At 57.3% G+C, this 20222-nt stretch overlaps 1 protein-coding gene across 1 annotated transcript; it reads left to right on the forward strand.

Annotated features, from left to right (window-relative positions):
* RRP1 (ribosomal RNA processing 1) lies at positions 423 to 14758 on the forward strand. The gene is made up of 13 exons (XM_018051796.1): positions 423 to 633; positions 2555 to 2637; positions 4081 to 4138; positions 5550 to 5635; positions 6046 to 6107; positions 7630 to 7759; positions 7854 to 7918; positions 8086 to 8279; positions 11327 to 11406; positions 12057 to 12154; positions 12310 to 12329; positions 13222 to 13332; positions 14253 to 14758. The coding sequence occupies exons 1-13, from the start codon at positions 501 to 503 to the stop codon at positions 14483 to 14485; spliced, it is 1353 nt and encodes a 450-aa protein (XP_017907285.1). The 5' UTR covers positions 423 to 500; the 3' UTR covers positions 14486 to 14758.

The following is a 20222-nucleotide window of genomic DNA, read 5'->3' on the forward strand; positions in this document are numbered from 1 at the left end:
CAATACCCTTGCCTGGAAAATCCCATGGACGGAGGAGCCTGGTAGGCTGCAGTCCATGGGGTCGCGAAGAGTCAGACACGACTGAGCGACTTCACTTTCACTTTTCACTTACATGCATTGGAGAAGGAAATGGCAACCCACTCCAGTGTTCTTGCCTGGAGAATCCCAGGGACAGGGGAGCCTGGTGGTCTGCCGTCTATGGGCTCGCACAGAGTCGGACACGACTGACGCGACTTAGCAGCAGCAGCAGCAGCAGAATGATTGGAGCCAGAGCCCCATGCACTTGTCATTACGGCACCGTGCCACTAGGAGGTGGAGGCGGGCGACCCGGGAGAGGCTGGCGCAGACACATGACGTCACTCAGTGTGCTGGAGAGGCCGGCGCGGGAGCGTGACGTCACACTAAATCCCATCGAGCCCGGCGCGGGCGTGTGACGTCACGGAACGCGCCCAGGCATAGCGGCAAGGTAACTGGTATCGTGGGGTCTCGGCGCGGTCGTCATGGGTCCGCGAGTACAACTCCCGCCCGAAATCCAGCTCGCGCAGCGGCTGGCGGGGAACGAGCAGGTGACCCGGGACCGGGCGGTGAGGAAGCTCCGGAAATACATCGTCGCCAGAACTCAGCGGGCCGAAGGTTGGCGCGGCGTTGACGGGATGTGGGCCGGGGGCGTCTCGCGAACGGGGCCGGGCTGGGGGCTCGAGGGCCCGGGTTGGGGACCGGCGGCCCGAGTTAGCAGACTTTCCAACCGCGTGGAGCCTCCACGTGGTCCGGCCGGCCGGGCGGAGCCTGGTCGGGCCGTAGCGATGCTCCCACCCACCCCACCAGTCACGCTCCCGCCTGAACGCTTGGCCCTGATCCCTTATCCACGCTGACTGATTTGAAGGTGCGCGGCGTCACCTCGTTCTCGGCCGCTATATGTCCCTCTCCACCCCCCACCCACCCCCCCCCCCCCCGCCCCCGGCCTCAGCCAAGCCCCTAATCTCTTTCCAGTTCAGACTTGCCTACTCTGGGAGCAGGATCCTGTCAACGCGTATATCCCGCTACCCCTGCTAGCCACTGTTTGGGCACCATGTTTTTTTTTTTTCAGAGCGGCATTTGTGACTGTTGGTAGTTTTTTCTTGTGTAGTTGTTGGATTGTCGTCTGAGTTTCATGCAGCATACACCTGTCGGATATCACGCTCCTTAGTGGTTCTCAGAACGTGGCCCCATCAGTAACTTCCGCATCACCTGGACATTTGTTAGAAATGTAAATTTGTGAGTCCCATCCCGGCCCTGCTGAATCAGAAGCTCTGGCAGATGGACTGTGTATGTGCTTAGCCTTGTAAGCCATCTTCTACTCTTTGTGGAAGAGAAAGCAGGCTCCTCTGTCCATGGGATTCTCCAGACAAGAATACTGGAGTGGGTTGCCATTTCCTCCTTCAGGGGATCTTACCAACAGGGATGGAGCCCACGTCTCTTATGTCTCCTGCATTGGCGGGCAAGTTCTTTATCACTCATGCCACCTGGGAAGCCCAGGAATCTTTTAAAGAAACCCTCCAGGTGATGCCATCCTATTAATAAAGTCTGAGAACCACTGCTCTGGAACAGGGTGCCAGAACATAGTTAAGACCTCAGTCTATACTTGTTGGGTGATTTTATATATCTGTCTTCATCAGTCAGTTTATATATTTGTCAGTCACTTCAGTTGCTCAGTCGGGTCTGACTCTTTGTAACCCCATGGCCAACTCTCAGAGCTTGCTCAAACTCATGTCCATCGAGTCAGTGATGCCATCCAACCATCTCATCCTCTGTTTTCCCCTTCTCCTGCCTCCAATCTTTCACAACATCAGGGTCTTTTGCAATGAGTCAATTCTTCTAATCAGGTGGTCAAGGTATTGGAGCTTCAGCGTCAGCATGAGTCCTTCCAATAAATATTCAGGACTTATTTCCTTTAGGATTGACTCGTTTGATCTTCTTGCAGTCTGAGGGACTCTCAGAGTCTTCTCCAACACCACAGTTCAAAAGCATCAATTCTTTGGTGCTCAGCTTTCTTCATGGTCCAACTCTCACATCCATACATGACCAATGGAAAAACCATAGCTTTGACTAGACGGATGTTTGTCGGCAAAGGAATGTCAGCAAAGCTGTGATTTTCAATATGCTGTCTAGTGTTGTCATAATGAGCCTGAATGTGTAATTTTAAAATTTGAAAAGTGCGTAAAGCCCAGGTGTAACACTGGGTGAACTGTGGCCAAGATTCACCTGCATAGCCACCATCCAGCCCAGGAAAATGGTGACTCATTCAATTTTGAATCTGAAAAATGGAGCACAGTCTCTGATACTTGGAGATTTCTCGGTAAACATTTATTGAAAAAATCAAACAGCAGTTACCTGCGGGAGACCCTGCAGCCACTGGCCCAGCAGGTTCTGGGTTGGGAGGATCGGTTGAGAGCGAGGGCCAGACACCTGTGCAGTAAGAGGACTTTGGTCTGATTCAGGCCGTCACAGTTCTCTGGCTGTTCTGGCGCTAAAAGATGGGGTTCCTTTAGTCTGAATGGTGCTGTTTCTGGCGCAGGTGGTTTCACTCATGATGAGCTGCTGAAGGTGTGGAAAGGGCTATTTTATTGCATGTGGATGCAGGACAAGCCGCTGCTGCAGGTGAGTGCCCAGGAGGCTGCAGAAGGCACTGGGGCCACAGTATGAGTGGGAGGGTGGACGAGCGTGTTGTCAGCCCTCGTTTTACTGCAGCAGACATGCTGGGCGCAGTTTTATAGCTTTGATGCTATTTTTTCCTTAAGGCCTGGAGGGCCACCGCCTTGGGTTAGGGAGGGTCTCACACTTGATGAGTTGGGCACCATAGCGATGCTGGTAAATGCCAGGGTACGTTGTGGCTGAAAACTGGGTTTTCTGGCTTTTTTTGGCCCGGGGTGGGAGTGGTTGTGGGCTCTTAGTACCCTGCCAGGACCAGCGGTTGAACCCATCGCCCTGCAGTGGAAGCTTAGAGTCCTAACCACTGGGCCGCTGGAGAAGCCCCTGGGTTGTCTGTTTTGTGTTTGTCAGAGACGATGAGCTGAGTGCGGAAATGCTGGAAAGCAGGGGACAGCATTCAAGTCTTCTGAGACAAGTATTTTTCCCTTTTTTCTATTTGTTTGGCCGCACCGGGTTTTAGTTGCGGCATGTGGGATCTAGTTCCCCGACCTGGATCAAACCTGGGCCCCCTGCATTGGGAGCATGGAATGGTCTTAGCCACTGGACCACCAGGGAAGTCCCTGGCCTTTTTTTCTTAATTGTCTTTTATAAAAATAGGCTTTATGTTTTCGAGCAGTTTTAGGGTCACAGCAACATGAGAAGAGAAGGTATTGCGACTTCTCACATGCCACCTACCCCTGTACTCCACACCCCCACGGGAGTGGGCCCTTTCTCAGAATCCATGGACCCACCCAGTACATCATCAGCACCCAGAGTCCATGAGGGTTGCGCTGTTGTGCTCTGTGGGCTGATACGTGTATCATGACGCGTGTCCATCGTTGTGTACCTTAGAGTGGTGTCACTGCCCTCAAGTACTCGCCTTTCTTGGGGTGTGTCTCAGTGGGAATTGTTCGCGCTTCAGAGCACTCTGCGTAGTGAGGGTACTTAATGAAGTTCAGATGCTGCTTCAGAGCACTCTGCGTAGTGAGGGTACTTAATGAAGTTCAGATGCTGCACTGGGGCCCAGTGCGCTCGGTGGTGCTTGTACACCGAGGCAGGCAGGCAGCTGGTAACCTCAGGGGTCTCCTCAGCCCCCCTCTCAGGTGGCTGTGTGCTCCCAGGCTCCTGCTCCCCTCCCCGCTTTGACTGTCAGGCTCCGTTACTGAGTGTGGGGCTTTGGTCAGGAGGGCAGTCCCTGCCCTTGCTTGTTGTGAGGCTAGGTGGGCATGGCCTTCAGGGGAGGCCTCTTCTAGTGGTGTGGGACTTCCAGACCCCAAGCTCGCTGGGCTGCAGGGCCCTGTGGAGCCAGATCCCACGGTGAGTGAGGACAGTTGAGTTTCTTCCTGCCGCTGCTCGTTGCATAGGATCCCATTTGTTCAGGGACTGAGGGCGTTTGTCCTGTTTCCTGTGCAGGAGGAACTTGGCCGGACCATTTCCCAGCTTGTCCATGCTTTCCAGACCACAGAGGCACGTAAGTATCCTTGCCATGGTGAGCCCCAGCAGTGAGGCTGGATCCGCAGAGACCCAGCCCCTGAACACGAGGCCTGCGTTCTGAGAGTGGGAGCGAGGGCCCCATCCCAGCCAGCATTTGCTGGTGCGGGAGAGGCTACTCTGCTTTCCAGTATGTGTTCCTCACTCACCCAGGACAGAGGTCTGGAGCTGTCTGAGATCTGGAGGGCTAATGCCTTTCATTTAGAATCTCAGTGGAAGCTGTGGAGTGTCCGCAGCTGACGGCGTGAGCTCCCTGCTGTGCGTCTTCCTGAGTCTTCTTCGGACTAGCATCAGGGATCCTCAGCCCTGTCGCCTGCCCTTTGGCATCCTTTGTGTCTTTAGAAATCCTGATGTGTATGTAGACCCTGGTCCTGTTGAGCCGAGCTGTGGGGATGGGGCCCGTGTGCCAGCATCTGTGACCTCCCTACCCTGCTCCAAGGGCAGCCAAGGCCAGGCAGTCTCCCTGGCCTGGATCTTGGGACCACTGGGACCATTGCTGGTGGTGTCCTGGCTGTGTGGTTAGGTGTAGTTCGGTTATGGTTAAGTAGCCAAAGAGGAAATCCATTCTCTGTAAGTTTCACCTTTTAAGAACGTGCAGAAGCGTTTCCATGCTCAGCATGAGGGCAGGTGCAGAGCGTTGGTGACACTTGAGTGAGGTAATGGACGCAGTTCTGTCCTTCACTGGGCTGTCTGACCAGCCCTCTCTCTGGGGATGCTCTGCAGCAGGCGCTAGTGGTGGCCTTCGTGTCCTGAGGGCAGGGCATCAGCAGGCCAGGATCTCATCAGGCCTCTTCTCTGGAAGTGTGGATGGCCTCCTCTTCCTGTGTCCTCACGGGGCTGTCTGACTGTGCATATCAGTGTCTTGAATCACCAGAGGCCCTTTCTCTTCATCGCCTCTATAAAGACTTGTCTCCCAAGTATAGTTATATACTGAGGGTTGAGGATTAGGACTTTGGGGGACCTGGTTGAACCCGCAGCCCCCTGGTCCTGACATACCTGTTGTTGGCAGGGTTTTGTGTTTGATCAGGTCGGTGGATCCAGTGGGGTAAGTGGTGGGATGGGGTGTAGGTGCTGGGGCGGGGGCAGTGTGGGGAGGGGCGGCCTAGGCAGCGCCTCTCCTGCCAGGCCTCACCTTCTCTTTACGCTTGATGTCCAGAGGATGCGGCTATGGTTCAGGCTTGTGACTGGACTGTCCTTTTCCTTCTGAGGTTCCTGAAAGTCCCATTTTCAGGCCAGATCTGCAGCACTGCTCTTAGTGCACCCAGGCCGAGGGCCCCAAGGCCATTGCCGTGGGACCTCCTGACCAGGTTTCTTCATGGTCTCCGCTCTCCCCTGCCGTCCAGAGGCGGCCGCCGCTCCCCCCAACTCTTCTGGTCTCGTTCTTCCCCCAGAGCACCTGTTCCTTCAGACCTTCTGGCAGACCATGAACCGTGAGTGGCCAGGCATTGACAGACTGCGCCTGGACAAGTTTTACATGGTGAGGATGTGGCCCGCTCCCTGCAAGGGGCCCCACAGTGCTGGGCTGGGGACAGCGCTCCCAGAGCCGGGCTCGGCGTCCAGGCGCCTGGTCTTGGCGCCCCTGCCCGACAGTGGCAAAGACAAGGCCCCTGAGGGGTAAGCACCGCATGGCGCAGCCCTGTGTGTCTGGAGGCTCCTCCCGCAGAGGCGCGTCTCCTCGTCGTTTTCACTCTGCGAACATCCATCATAGCCATCAGTCCTGGTGCTGCGGTCGCTCCCCAGAGTCCATCCTGCTGCTCCCGGGAGGCTGGCATCCAGGCCCAGCCCCCGGCTGCTCTGGAGGGCCCGCGGTGCATGGTGGGCACACAGATGGTGGGCAGCGGGGAGGTCTGGGCTGGTCTGCTCACGGGGTCTCCTCCTGTGCCACAGCTCATGCGGATGGTCCTGCGCGAGGCCCTGACGGCCCTGCGGATGCAGGAATGGGACGAGAGGTGGGTGCCCCGGGTGCGCGTGCTGCTCACACCCGTTGCTGGGTGGTGTGTAACCCTCCAGACTGAGGGTCTGTGTTTCCTGGCTCACCTCAGGCCTCCCTGGCAACTGGCAGCTGGGTGGGGTCCTCCAGTGGGGCTGGGCAGGGCTCTGCTGGTCTTAGCTACCCCTCCCGGCTAGTCCCTCCTGGAGACAGGTGGGTGGGGCTCCCTGGGCAGATGGGCGGGGCTACTGCTGCCTGGACCTGTCTATCACCCGCTGCCCTGTGTCCAAGTTCCACCAGCCAGCAGGTTTCCAAACCTCCAGGGGGCAGTCTGACATCACAACATAAAGTGAGTTTTTGCAGATTCACGTTTTAAAGTTTTTAAAATTTTTTTTAAACTTTTTTTTTAATGATAGGAGGGATATGTGCTCAGTAAAAAGAACCCAGAAAAACTTTTTAAAAACATTGAAAAGCAATTTTAATTCCAGCAGACAAGTACTTAAAAAAATTTTTTTTTGGCTGTGCTGCATGGCTTGTGGGGCCTCAGTTCCCCAACCAGGGTTTGAACCCCAGTTTGAACCCCGGCCATGGCAGTGAAAGCCCGGAATCCACTAGGCCACCAGGGGACTCTCTGACAATTACTTTTAAAATATGGTGGTGTTCTGTGCTTGGTACAGAAGGGCCATGGAATTGGGTGTGGAGTTTATAGAGACTGCTTTTTTATTTTACTGAAAGTGTGTCCAGACATCCCACCTGTGAGTGTCCTGCCACCACCAAATTTGGGGAGGGCGGGTGCTAGGGGAAAGGGCTTAGAAACAGCAGATTTTGAATTAATTTGTGTTTAAAAAGTGATGGTAAAGCAATTTATTTTTAAGCATAAGGATAATAAATCTAGGACCCAGATGTCAAAACAGCTGCCAGACTGGAAAAGGGCAGCTTACGGCCCGCATCACTGTAGGACTTTTCCATCTTCTGGATCACAGAATTCAAGTGTTACCCTTGGCCTAACGTCCAGCCAATAAAAATATCAGCAGGAGTTGGACTGTACTTACTGAGCTGCTTTTCTACATTGAGAATGGCTGTGGGTGACTTGACTCCACGTTTAGGGCCCGGCTGTCTCTGGTTTTTAGTGATTTTCATCCTTAAAAATCCTGTGAAGCCCTGAGGCTGGCAGTGTCCCTCATGCCAGGATTTAGGGCTCTGCTGTCTTGGTTGAGGGGCGGGGGCGGTGGAAGCGATGGTGTTACTTGTGTTAACTTGGGGGGTGTTGTTAGGAAGGTAGTTCCATCCTCATTGTTGCTGGTAATTCAGCCTCAGATCCTTAATGAAGAAGCTGGTAACCTTCCGTTACCCTGTGTAAACAGCTAGTTTATCTGCTTTTCTGGCCCTTTTCCATTCTCACGCATGTAATAGGCTGAGGGTGACATTCGGTAAGTATGTGTGTGTCGTAGCCTGGAGGAGAGGTCTCCGGCCCCGGCCTGGGTCGCTGATCCAGGGACAGCACCCTGGTGTTGCTGCCTGACTTGCCGCTTCTTCCCCAGACAAACCGAGCAGCTGCTGGAGCTGCTAACGACAGAGATCCTGCACCCGGACAGTGAAGCCCCCAACGGGGTGAAGAGCCACTTCATTGAGATCTTCCTGGAGGAGCTGACCAAAGTGGGCGCCCACGAGGTAGGTGGTCGGCAGCCAGGCAGGGCGAGGTGGGCAGTAGCAGGCTGCTCGGTGCCTGTGGCCCAGGAGCTGAGCCCCAGCCCTCTCCCTGCAGTTGACCGCAGACCAGAACCTCAGGCTCATCGGGCCCTTCTGCACGATTGCTGCCCAGACTCAGGAGTGAGTGCTGTCTCCTGCCTGCCTCCTCTGTTCCGTTGAGTCCCTGAGGAGCTGCCCTTGGAAGACGCTGTGTGCTCACGACAGTCCAGCGAGGTCCAGAGGCCAGCATGGGGAGGGGCGAGCGCAAGCATGGTCCAGCCTGAATGCGGCTCTGTGTTTCCCGTCAGCTCCCTGGTTTTGCACAACATCGCTCAAGGCATCTTTGAAACAATCGTGGAGCAGGCCCCACTGGCCATTGAAGAGCTCATGAATGAACTGGAGGAGGAGGAGCTGTCGGAGGAGGAGGAGCTGTCGGAGGAGGAGGCGCTGTCAGAGGAGGAGGCGCAGGAGCCGGGCGTGCTGTCCAGAGAGCCCCCTAAAGGTGAGGACTGCACACTGCAGGGTGACAGCCTGTCCCGGTCCCACTTGCGGTGGACCCCCCCTTCCTCTCCTGTCCCACCCCCTTGCTTCTGCTCTCGCCCCTGAAGTCTGTTCTCAGTGCGGCAGCCGGGCTGACCTTGGAAACAAACACATGTGCCGGTCGCTCTCCCGGCGCCCACTCCATGGCCCCCGCCTCCTCACAACGCCCCAAGCTCTGTGCCTGTCACTGGGTATCCAGCCCACCCCTGTGGGATCTCTGCCCTCCATCACTCCTGCCCTGCCCTGCCCACCTTTTAGAGTGCAGCCTCCCAGTCCCTACCCAGCTTGCTCAATGGGCATTTCCATGGTGGATCACTTTTTGGAGTAAATCACTTAAAATTACGTAAGTCACTTGCTTATCTTTCTGGCCTGTCTCCCAGCACCGGGTGCCCGGCCCCACCCACCAGGATGGGAGCTGTGTGTCCCTGGTGTTGGGAGCGGGGCCCGCTGGGTCGAGCTGGACGAGGGAGAGGGTATGAACGAAGAGTAGCGGGCAGCTGGAGTGAGCATCCCCTTGGAGGCGGGGCCCGGGGGCCTGCGTCGCCGGTGTCTGGTCCAGCCTGTCCACCTTGTGCTAGGTGGGTCCTCGGGGGGCGCCAGCTAGGCTCATGGCCGTGTCCTCGGGGAGACTGTGTGGTGGGTTCTCGTGCCTTTAGGGGTGCGTGTCCTCCACCAGCTGCAGACTTTCCCACCCTGGCCTCTTGTTGCGGAACACACGTGACGTGAGGTCTACTAGCTTAACCGTGTGTAAGCGCACAGTTCGGTGGCACTAAGTGTGTTCACGTTAGACAGCTGTCATCACTGTCCGTCTCTGGAACTTCTCATCTTCCCAGACGAAAGCTGTCCGCGTGCCTCCCTCTGCCAGCTCAGCTCCTGCACCCGCCCTGCCGTCAGTCCTGTGAGCCTGCCCGTCGGCGTCTGTGTTGACAGCAGTGGGCTCACACGTATCTGTCCTTGTGTCTGGCTTAGTTCCCTGAGCCACGCCGCAGCGTGTGTGGCAGTGCTTGAGGCTGAGCGACACAGCATTGAATGTGTAGCTCATGTTTTCTTCGTTGGTAGATGGAGTTTGAGGTTGCTTCTGTGTTTCTCTGTTGTGGTTAATGCTATTATGAACACGGGTGTATGAATATCTGTTTGAGACCCTGTTTTCAATTCTTTTTGGTCTGTGCCCAGAAGTGGGATTGCTGGGTCCTCGGGTAATCCATGTTTAACTTTCTAGGACCTGTCACCCTGTTCCCCAGCGCAGCCTCGCGTGCGTTCCGGCCGGCAGTGCGGGAGGCTGTGGCTCCTCCGCGTCCTCCCAGTTTCTCGCCTTCTCTGATAGCGGCCCTCCTGCATGCGCGTGCTGTCGCCCGGGTTGTGGTTTGCGTTTCCCTAGTGACTGTCGGTGTCAGGCACCTTTTCATGTGCTTCTTGGCCCTTCACGTATTTTTGGAGGAATGTTTACTCAAGCCCTTGGCCCATTTTTTTGAGTCATTGTTTTTTCATTGTGTTTTAGGAGGTCTTCATATGTTCTGGTGGAGAAGGCAATGGCACCCCACTCCAGTATGCTTGCCTGGAAAATCCCATGGACTGAGGAGCCTACCTACAGTCCATGGGGTCGCCAAGAGTCGGACACAACTGAGCGACTTCACTTCCACTTTTCACTTTCATGCACTGGAGAAGGAAATGGCGACCCACTCCAGTATTCTTGCCTGGAGAATCCCGGGGACAGGGGAGCCTGGTGGGCTGCCGTCTAAGGGATCGCACAGTCGGACACGACTGAAGCGACTTAGCAGCAGCAGCAGCACATGTTCTGGCATCTTCCCTAGTAGCTCAGTGGGTAAAAGAATTTGCCTGCAACGCAGGAGACCCTGGAGAAGGCAATGGCACCCCACTCCAGTACTCTTGCCTAGGGAATCCCATGCACACACGCCCTGGCAGGCTACAGTCCGTGGGATCGCTAACAGTCGGACACTTGCTTTTTCGCATGTTCTGGTTGTAATTCCTCCCCACGTTATGGTGTGCAGGAGTCTTCTGCTGTATGGGTGGTCGTTTTAACTGTATTCACAGTCTCTCGATGTACAGATTTGAAAGTTCTCATCAAGTCTGGTTGTCTTCATTTTCCATGTTACCTGTGCCTTTAGTCCAAGAAATCGTGGCCAGATCCAGTCTCCTGAGGCTTTCGCCCTATGTTTTCATCTGAGTTTCACTGTTTTGGTTCTTTCTTTAGGTCTTTGGTCCATGTTGAGTTAATTTGGTCCAGCTTCTTTCTCTGTGTGTTGATGTCGGGTGTACTGGCACATTTGTTGAAGGGACTGTCCTTTCACCCCTGGATGGTCCTGTGCCCTGTGGGGAGGTCATTGGATGGTAGGAGCAAGAGTTGATTGCTGCAGCCTCTAAGTCTGGCACCCTTGCTGGCGCCCCTGGCTTTCTCGTTGGTCAGCCATCCCCCTCAACACGCCCCAGCCGTCCTGGACGTCCTTCCTGGGCCTCCTTCCCCTCCTCCTTGTCCTCAGTAGCCTGAGTGACCAATGCAGATGGACCCAGGGGCCCATGGTGGCCTAGGGCCTGCCCACAGCCCTGCTGTTGTCATTCTTTGCCACATGTGCTCACCCCTCAGGCCAGCTGGTGATCGAAGCTGTCTTCTGGAGGTGGAGACGGCAGAGCCCCAAGTGTCTGGTGTCTGCTCCCTCACCCGAAAAGGCTCTTCCTGCTCGCCTCTTAGTCCAGGCCGCCTCCTGGCCGGACAGCCCGCTTCCTCCTCCTCCTGGGGCTCCTGGCCCACCATTCCTGCCTGAGGTGCCCCCTCCTGGTTTCACAGGCCCCCTGCCTCTGGGACGGCTCTTTGGTTCCCGGTCTGTGCGGGCACCGCTGCCCTGGGACAAGGCCCTCAGCGCTCCTGCCATCCCGCTGTGGGCTCCTGAGCCCAGCTGTGGCCCTGGCAGGCAGGGTGCCTGGGCCCTAGGTTGGGCCTTTAACTCCCACGGTACTAGGCGTGTCTAAGTCCATGGGGCCCTTCTGTTCTAGGTTTGGTCTGCAGGGCTCAGCGCCCCCTGGACAAGCAGGCGGAAGATGACAATGAGGACAGCGCCAGCCCTGTTCTCCAGGTGTGTGGCTGGGCCTGTGGGCTGAGCTCTCAGCTCCAGACGTCAAGCAGGTCGGCATCTGTCCGGCTGGGACTGGGTGGGAGGCAGGGACCCTGGAGGCTCGTCTGTAGAACACAGACTGGTTGAAAGGGGAGTTGGGGACCGGGTCCTGGGAGGCTGAGCCCAGGTTTCCCCTCTCGGCAGTCACCCTGCCTCTGCTCCCGGCCCCTTTCGGGCGCTGGGGCCACTGGGGTGGTGCGTGCTGAGCGGGGGCCTTTCAGGTCCCCATCGGAGCCTGAGCTCAGCAGACAAGATCAGGGACTTCAGGTGGATGGGACCCGTAGGGGCCTTCCTAGGCAGTGTCAGATGTTGGTTACTTGATGAGTTAATAAGATTTTAGATGTCTTGGGCTAAATTCACCAGATTAATTTCACTTGTTCCATCCTCTGCTCCTATTGACATGGCTCCCGGAGGACTTACAGTTGTGCAGAGGCTCCCCGTGCGGCCCCTCGTGTTCGCTGGGGCCGGCGTCTGCCGGGTGGAGTAGGGTGTGGGGCGCAGCTGGGGGCATCGGGTGGCTGAGCGTTGGTCCTCCTGCTTGCTCCTTGTTGGGCCTCCTTCTGCGAGCCCCTGGGGGCTGACAGCCTCCGCGGCATCTCTCCATTGAACAGTTCGACTACAAGGCTGTTGCTGACAGACTGTTTGAGATGGCCAGTCGCCAGGATACCCCTCCGCAGAACCGGAAGCGCCTCTACAAAGTGGTCCGGAAGTGAGTGCACCGGCCCTCTGCTCCGCCCGTCTTTAGATGGGTGGCCCATTTTCAGATGGGTGGCCCATCTTCAGAGATCGCGTTGGGAGGGCCTTCCCTAGGGGGGCGACCCCTCCTCGTCAGGTGTGTGATGAGTGACTCTCTCGTCCTTCCAGGTTGCAGGCCCTCGCGGAAGGTGAGCACTGGGCGCCAGGCGCGACAGCATCTTGTCCTCCCCGCAGTGGATCGGGCCACGTGTGCTCGCCCCCCAGCACCGGTGGCTGTGGGGAGGCCAATGGTGTTTCTTTCAGGAGGCTGCTGTGGGGCTGTGCAGCTCTCGTCCTGGTGAAGCCCAGGGGTTCTCCGGGCTGAGTGTGAGGAGTGGGGGGATGGCTGGCCCGAGAACCTGAATTTCTAGCAAGTTCCCCTGGTTGGCCACTCTGCTGGCCTGTGGTGCAGCGTATGGCTCCGCTTCTCCGCGTGTAGCTGGTGGAGCCGGTATGGCTTGTTCTGAAGGACAGTTTCCTAGAAAGCGTAAGATTGAAGGTGTGTTTTCCCCCCAACACACCAACATTTTTCATTATGAAAAATTTTAAATATGTGCAAAGTCTCAGGGATTCTATGGTGAGTACTTAGATTCTACTATCGGCATTTTATCATCTTTGATTTATCATATATCTACCCCCACCCCTCAGTCAGAGCATACTTTCTAAATGCTTCATGCTGGGATAGTACTTTCTAGATGAAGTTAACATACAACAGAGCACGTGAACGTTGGGTTCGTCTGGTGGGGTTTTGACTGACATACGCTTGTGTGACCAAAACCCATTAGTATTTTGAAGGGTCTGCTGCCTCTCCCCAGCTAAGTGTGTGTGAGGCAGAGCGTAACGCGTCCAGCTCTCCACGTGGGCTCTTCCAGACAGTGTCTGGCAATGCCCCGTGAGCTGCCCATGGCCATGTGGGAATCAGACCAGGGCTTCTTGCTGAAAGCTCATGGCCATGGTGCTTGTGGGGTGCTGGAGGCGGTGGACGCACGGACCGTAAGCACCCTGGCCTGCGGCCCCCTGACTGCCTGCCTTGGTCGGTAGGCCTCTTCCCTGAAGCTGACATCCCAGAAAAAGCGTACCAGAATCCGCGGGGCGGGAGGCGGGTGAGAATGAAGAAGCGCTTGTCCGGATCCCAGCTGCAGGGCAAGACAGGTAGGCCTGGCGGTGTTGGCTTTTCCCCACCGCTCCCCTCCTCGTGTCACCTGTGAGTGTGGCCTGTCTCCCCCTAGACCTGACTCCCTGCCTCCCGCCCCACCCCCCGCTGCCCACATGTCCTGGAGATGTGGCACCCTGGCCCAGACACCCTCGCGGTCCTCCCCATTCTCCTTCCCTGCGGCTTGGTCTGGTGCCTCTTCCTGACCCTTCTCCGTCTTTGGTTTGACCTGCTCCACGTGGGCCTCCCCTTCCTCCTCTGCAGCATCCTCAGGAACCCCCTGACTTCATGCGCCCTCCTTGATTTTAGAGGCTCCTCTCCCCTCCCCTGTGCTCCCTCCTTCCCACCCTTCCCTCCCCCTCCCCTTCCTGCTCTTCTCCCCTCCCCCTTCCCCTCCCTCCTCCCCTCCCCATGAGCTTGTACACAGGCCAGTGGCTGGAATGTGACCTGCCCTGTGAAGGGTCTCCATTCACCCCTGCTCCAGCCCAGCCAGTCCCGTCCGGGTCCATTTATGCCAGGCTGCTCTGCAGTCTGGACGTCTTGCGCTGGGCCCTGGATGCCACTCACAGCTGTCACGTTGACTGGACTCCAGCCCTACCTTCTCAGCAGCCCTTGCCCCCATACACTGAGCCTGGGCCCCCGTCCATCTCGTCTTCGCCCACGTCCCTCTCTCCGGTCCTGCCCTCACTCTGGTTGTCCTGAAGGTCCACCTCCCGGTCAGTCTCACACGTTGTGTGCCCGCCTGGTGGCTGTGGGCCTTGCACCCTCACTGATGCAGCCCTGGGTGGCTGACTCGGGTCCGTTCCCAGGGCCATCGTGCTGCACACTGTGTCCCTGCCGCCGGGCCCAGCACCCCAGGCAATCTCAGGAGTCGGAGCCAACCTTCTCGATGCTTCGTTCACTCAGCCTTGTGTTTCAGGGAGACATGCAAAGGAGGCCTTACGTTCTGACTTGAGCCCAGGATCCATGAGGAGGAGGCGGCGGCGGAGAGCAGGCGGTGACCCTGCTGTGCCCCAGGAGCGGCCCGGGGGCCATGGCGGGAGAGGGGCCCCCAGGAGGCAGCGGCGGCCTCGGGTGGGGGCCAAAGCAAAGATGGCCGGTTGCCAGGAGCCAAAGGCAAAAAGGAAGCGGACCCCAGAGGGCCAGAAGTGACATCCCCCAGGCCCCCGGGAGAATGAGGGGACAAGACAGTTGGGCCGGGTCCCCAAGACTCCAGAAACTGACTGCTCCCCAGCTTACTGTGTGGAGAGGTGGCCAAGGCCAGGACTCGGGGTCGGGCCCTCACTTGGTGCCCATGTCCCTCGGTCAGGCCGGCAAACCCTGGGACTGGAGGCCCCCACAGACACCCTCCCTAGGCAGGAGACTGGCCACTCGACAGGTGTCGATAAATAAACGTGCCACGTGGCGCCTGCACGTTGGTCCTGCCCTGGTGTGGTTTCACGGGATGTCCAGTTGCGCGGCCTGGCAGGTGCCCGGCGGTTTTGGTATTGTGCCTCCAGAGCCTGTTTGCATCTTCCTCAGACCCTGGAGATGATGCCAGGTGTTAACAGTGTCGTCTGCACGTGTACTTTATTAGCTCAGGGTGAGAGCTGCCAGTGCGCTGGCGCTTTGTGCCAACCCTGTCACGTGGGCGGGGGGGTCGGCTCCCCACCCACCCCTTCTCTGCGACCTGGAGGCAGAGCTGGGCCTGAGGTCCCGTGGGCATCTGCCTGCCATGCCGCTGCCCCTTTCCCCCGGGTTCAGCTCCTGGCCCGAGCCCTGACTAGACAGGAAAGAGAAACGGCGTGCAGTGCAGGTGGGCTCGGGGGGCTTCCAGGTGGTGCTGCACCCGCCGCAGAGGGCTGCCTGGGTTTCGGGTGGGTGTCATCTCCAGCTGGGCTGGCTCTGCCCGAGGTGTGAGGCCGAGCCCAGTGAGAGGCCCGGCCTTGGGAGGGCCCGTAGAGGCTGGAGCTGAACCTCAGTTTACGGAGCCCAGCTGTGTGCAGGCTCGTGCCCCCAGGAGAAGGTCCCCAGTGGGCCCCCTTCCAGTCCAGGTGGGGGCTGGAGGAGGAGATTGGAGGGGAGTGGAGTTTACGTCCCCGAGTTTACCGTGCTTCTCTCCCCTGTTGACAGAAATAGTCAACAGTCTGTGATAGGAATAGAAGAGAGTTTTATCCGAGCCAGACAGGACTGGAACCCAGAGGACAGCCTCTCAGAGAGCCAAGGCCCTGCTCCAGAGAAACGAGGTTTTCAGCACAATTTGGTTTTTTTTTTTTTGGCTCCCCTTGGCCTGCAGGGTCTTCCCCGACCAGGAACTGAACCTGTGGCCTATGTGTTGGGAGCGCAGAGTCCTAACCACCGGGCTACCAGGAAAGTCTTCCGCACAGGTTTATGTCTTGTCAGAAAGAAAAGTCCTGACAAGTCAGGCACACTTTCCTTCACAGTTTCAGAACCAGGCCCACAGGTGCACAGTGAGTCAGCACGGCCTTGGCACCTGGGCAGGAGTTTTAGGGGAGGACTGGCATCCTAGGAAGAGAGGCGCTTCATCTTTCATTTTTACTTGTCGCGACTGTGCCTTTCTCTTCGGTCATTAAAGCGCAGTCACGGTGGGTGTTGGATAGGCCACTGTCAGACGGCTGCAGTTAGCGTAAGGTGCAGGTCAACTCCTGTGCAAGCCAGAGTGCCCTCCCCTCACCTCTGGGCGAACGTTTCTGCCATCTCCACAGAGCAGCTTCAGGAGACAACGCCGCTGGCCGCAGGGCTGGCCTGGCTGGTGCCCTCAGGCGTCACTTCCTCCTCAGCAGGGCCCCTGGGAGGGAGGTCGGTCCTGCTGCTCTTGGCGCTGTTTTGTGGGTGCGAGTGGGTATGGGTCTCTGGTTGGTGGAATTCCTTTGATCAAAGAGTAAGGAAGCAACCATCATCCCTGCAGAAGTTTCTGGGGGGGAAGAAAAAGCGTCATGCCTGATCGCAGTTCTCAAACCCCGGCCCCCGTAACTCCGTCAGCACCCTGCTCCTGCCACCGTTCCAGGCCAGGCTGTTCCACCGCCTCCCGAGTCTTCAGGACCCTTCAACTTTGGCTGCATTACCGCGCTGTGGGCCCTGCCGGGCGGTGTGTTGCTGTCTTCCTGAAGGGCAGTGTTTCTCCAGTGTTGGGAAACGTTCCCATTGGGCAAGATGGGTAAAGATGCCAACCATTGTTCCCCGGAAAGCTTGTGTTCAAAAGAGGGCATTGTTTTTATTTTCCCCGTTTATCATTTTTTTAAATCACTTTATTGAGATGTGATGAACCCACCATCAAATGTTTCCACCCCTGAGGACGCTTGGTCCCCTCCCAGTCCCCACCCTCCACCCGACCTACTTCCTGTGCTGATTTCTCCATTTTGGATTTTCAGATGGGGGGAATCCTTCAGTGTGTGGCTTCCTGCAGTGTCTTTGTTGTTCACACTGGGATGTGTGTCAGAACTTCATTCCCTTTGGGGCTGAGTAGTAAATACCTCTGTGCAGATTCCCCCCTCGGGTGGGAGCATCCCAGATCTCACGTGGTTTCTCCCCAGATCCTGCCCAGTCCGCAGAGTTTCTACCCACCTGTGTGTGTGTGTGTCCAGTCTGCAGAGTTTCCACCTGCGTGTGTGCGTGCATGTGTGTGTGTGGAGAGGGGTGGATCTTGAGAAAGTGGCCTTCCCCCTGGGGCTAACAGTGTTGCAGAGGGGCTCTGAAATTATAGTACTGTTTCTCGTCAAACTGCTACTTATTCACTGATCTCCTGTGTTAGGGGCTCATGGTTTCCTGTCTAACCCAGTGGATTATATGTACTCCGTTGATGTCAGGAATGTTAATCCTCAGCTCAGTCTCCAGTGGGAAACTTGAGGCCGGCTCCTGAGGCCCTTGCCCAGGCGCTCGCTCGCTACCCCTTGGTTGGGCAGGAAGCCCCAGCCCTGGGAGGAGCTGCTGTGGATGAGGGTCTACACTGGCCTCTTCTTTTCTATTGAGATTTACTTTATAACCATTCAGGGGCTTCCCTGGTGGCTCAGAGGTTAAAGCGTCTGCCTACGATGCGGGAGACCTGGGTTCGATCCCTGGGTTGGGAAGATCCCCTGGAGGAGGAAATGGCAACCCGCTCCAGTACTCTTGCCTGGAGAATCCCATGGGCGGAGGAGCCTGGTGGGCTACAGTCCACAGGGTTGCAAAGAGTCGGACACGACTGAGCGACTTCACTTTTTTTATAGCCATTCAGTCCACCCGGTTAAAGGGTGCAATCCAGCAGTCCTTAGTATATTCATAAGGTTGCACATCATCACCTCAGCCCCTCAGGACTTCTTCATTGACCCCCAAAGGAACCCTGTGCTCTTACCCTTGGGGAGGCTTTGGGGCCAGTGGTTGTTATTGATCACCAGGCTAGGAAGTTCACTTACAGTTTTCTGGAGCAGCCAGGGTCTAGAACAAACAGCCCTGTGTCTGCGTGACCTGAGAGTTTCAGGTGGCAAGTGTGTTTTACAGCTTTGTGGTTATAAGAGCTCCAATTTAATGGTTCTCTTCCCGGGAGACTGGAGAGGCTTTGGAGAATGTTCACTAGTGGTGTCTCCGGGAGCCCCTTTGTGTGTCAGTACATGTGGGCCCACCTGGAACTTTGTCCTTCTAGGCAAGGGTGGCAGCCGTGTGGGTTCTCAGCTCCCACCCTGGTTCACCCGGATTGAAGTCTTCTCCCGGCCTGCTAAGGAGGGTCCAAAACAACAGCCCAGAGTTCTTAAAGTGCTTACATCAGCCCATGGCTTGCTCGTCAAACTCTCCCAAAACTCCCTCTGTTGTAGCTGGAGCCAGGCAAAGTAATACTGTAACAGGAGCAGCGAGCAGTGGGGAGCTCTGGCCCGAGCGAGTCTAAAGGCTGCGGGGGGAGGGGATGAGGAGGGGTCTGCATGTCATGGGGGAGGGACCAGCCAGAGCGGTTTGGGACACACACACCCCCCCCCCGCCCCGCCCCCACCCCCGCTGCAGTGGGATGGAATGGGCTTGGGGACAGACCTGCCAGCAGCCAAGCCTGGGTCCTAGTCTGCCCTGGAGTGTCCCCATCTGCTCTGGGCCTGTGTCCTCTGCACCGGGGTGGGGCTGCTGATCTCAGGTGACTTCACAGAGCGTCCCTGATTCGCGGACTGTGGCCAGTCCTGGCGGGGAGGTGATGGAAATCAGCTTTACCTCTGTCCTCCTTTCCCAGGAGGCGGTCACGCTAGTCAGTGTGGCGCAACTGCTCCAGCGCCGGGTCACCAGGCCACACCGAGGATGGGAGGTGGGTGGTCTGCACAGTGGTTCTCGGGCGAAGTGGCCACCCCGCCCCCAGGGCCTTGGCTCTGCGGCACCCGCCTGCCACCTGGTGACCTAGATCCCCCTTTCCCCTCCTCCACCTCACTTGGGGGGGGGGTCTAAGCTATGTGATTTCCAGGTTTGATGTTCGGTGTTTTGGGGGGCTGTGCTCCCTAGCTGCACCCCAGGCTTTGAGGTGCCCTGGCAGCCTGGCTCCCCACCCCGCTCCACAGCCTCCCCTCCTGCCTGTTTCCTGCCCTGTCCCCTTGCCCTTTTCCTGCCTAAATGTTTACTCAGTCCTGCGCGAGACAGCCATGCTCCCTCATGAATTACTGCGAGTGTGGCATGAAAGCAGCCTCGTAGGTCCGGGGTCTCCGCGCTGCCAAGCCCTGTCTAGCTCGCTTCTTGCTGGCAGAATTCAATCCTTTGCACCCAAGATCGAGGTTGAGGTTCCTTCCCATTTCCTTGCTGGCTGTCAGCCGGACTGGCTCTGAGCTCCTCCACTGCCCATATCTCCTGGCCACGCACCCACAGCTCCCGACTGTGGGCCCGTGGTTCCCGGCCATGTACTGGCAGCCGGCAGGAGAAAGCCTCACATTCTGAATCCCTCTGACTTCATCCTGAGCACCAGTTCATCTGATGAGGTCAGGCCCACCATGCTCGGGGGAGGGTATCTGCAGGTGTGGACACCCCGGGGCGGTGGGGAGGAGGTTGTGACCAGGGTAGTGTCCTGGGTCACCTGAGATCCAATGCCATAGGCCCCATGTCCTCTTTCTCTCCTGAGTCTTCCCCTCAGAGCTTGACCCAGGAGCAGAAGATTCCTGCCCCTGGACAGCTGCTTGCCCTGGGAGCTTTGCCAGAGAGTGAAAGGATTAGAGAACACCGCAGTGCTGGGGAGGTGCCCTGCGTGCTTCCCGGCACTTGAGCAGCCTGGGCCTTGCCTTGGGGCAAGTCCCTTCAGGGAGGGGGTGGGGGACTGGCTGGCTGGTGCCCACCTTGACAGCCCTCCCACTGTGAGGACAGAATGTCCTGCTCTTGCTCTCTCCTAAGCGCTCCGTGAGCCCCAGTCCATGCACAGGCCCCCAGAGCAGGCTCCTCACCCTCCAGGCCTGGTTCCTCTTCTGGAACCCTGTCCCCTAAAGCCAAGTTCCCATACTGAGTTTATGATTCACCTTTCATCCAAAACTTCACCCCCTTCCTGTCCCCTCTGACCGCAATCCTGCACTAACTACCCTAGTCAGCCAGTCAGGTGACTGAGAATACTCTTGGCGATAACATCGTGCAGGTACTTAAATTGCTACTGTAACATGGTCTTTAATGTACACATCAAGGCAGCTTCTCCAGGGCAAGATGAGCGCACAGAACCCCTGAGCCATGGACCACCTGAAACGTCCTGCCTCCTGAAACCACGTCTCAGAAAGGTCTCAAGACAATGATTCACCCCAGCTGCTCTGCTTTTCCCCTAAACACATCCCCCAACCCAGAGACCCGGTGGAAGTGGATCCTGGCTTGTCTCCCCTCGCTGGCTTGGCGCCTGCAATAAACCCTAAGTCTGCTGCAGCCATCGGCGTGCGGCTCTCTGTGCCCAGGGCACTCAGCTTGGCTGCACTTCTCT

The sequence above is a fragment of the Capra hircus genome, chromosome 1 (assembly GCF_001704415.2).
Source record: "Capra hircus breed San Clemente chromosome 1, ASM170441v1, whole genome shotgun sequence".
Classification (NCBI taxonomy): domain Eukaryota; kingdom Metazoa; phylum Chordata; class Mammalia; order Artiodactyla; family Bovidae; genus Capra; species Capra hircus.

What these genes read in the sequence shown, in the direction of transcription:
- RRP1 (XM_018051796.1), top strand. Translation starts at nt 501, where the DNA reads ATGGGTCCGCGAGTACAACTCCCGCCCGAAATCCAGCTCGCGCAGCGG. An exon ending in CCAAAGTGGGCGCCCACGAG is followed by an intron (nt 7,760 to 7,853) that starts GTAGGTGGTCGG and finishes CTCTCCCTGCAG; the next exon opens with TTGACCGCAGACCAGAACCT. An exon ending in CTCTACAAAGTGGTCCGGAA is followed by an intron (nt 12,155 to 12,309) that starts GTGAGTGCACCG and finishes TCGTCCTTCCAG; the next exon opens with GTTGCAGGCCCTCGCGGAAG.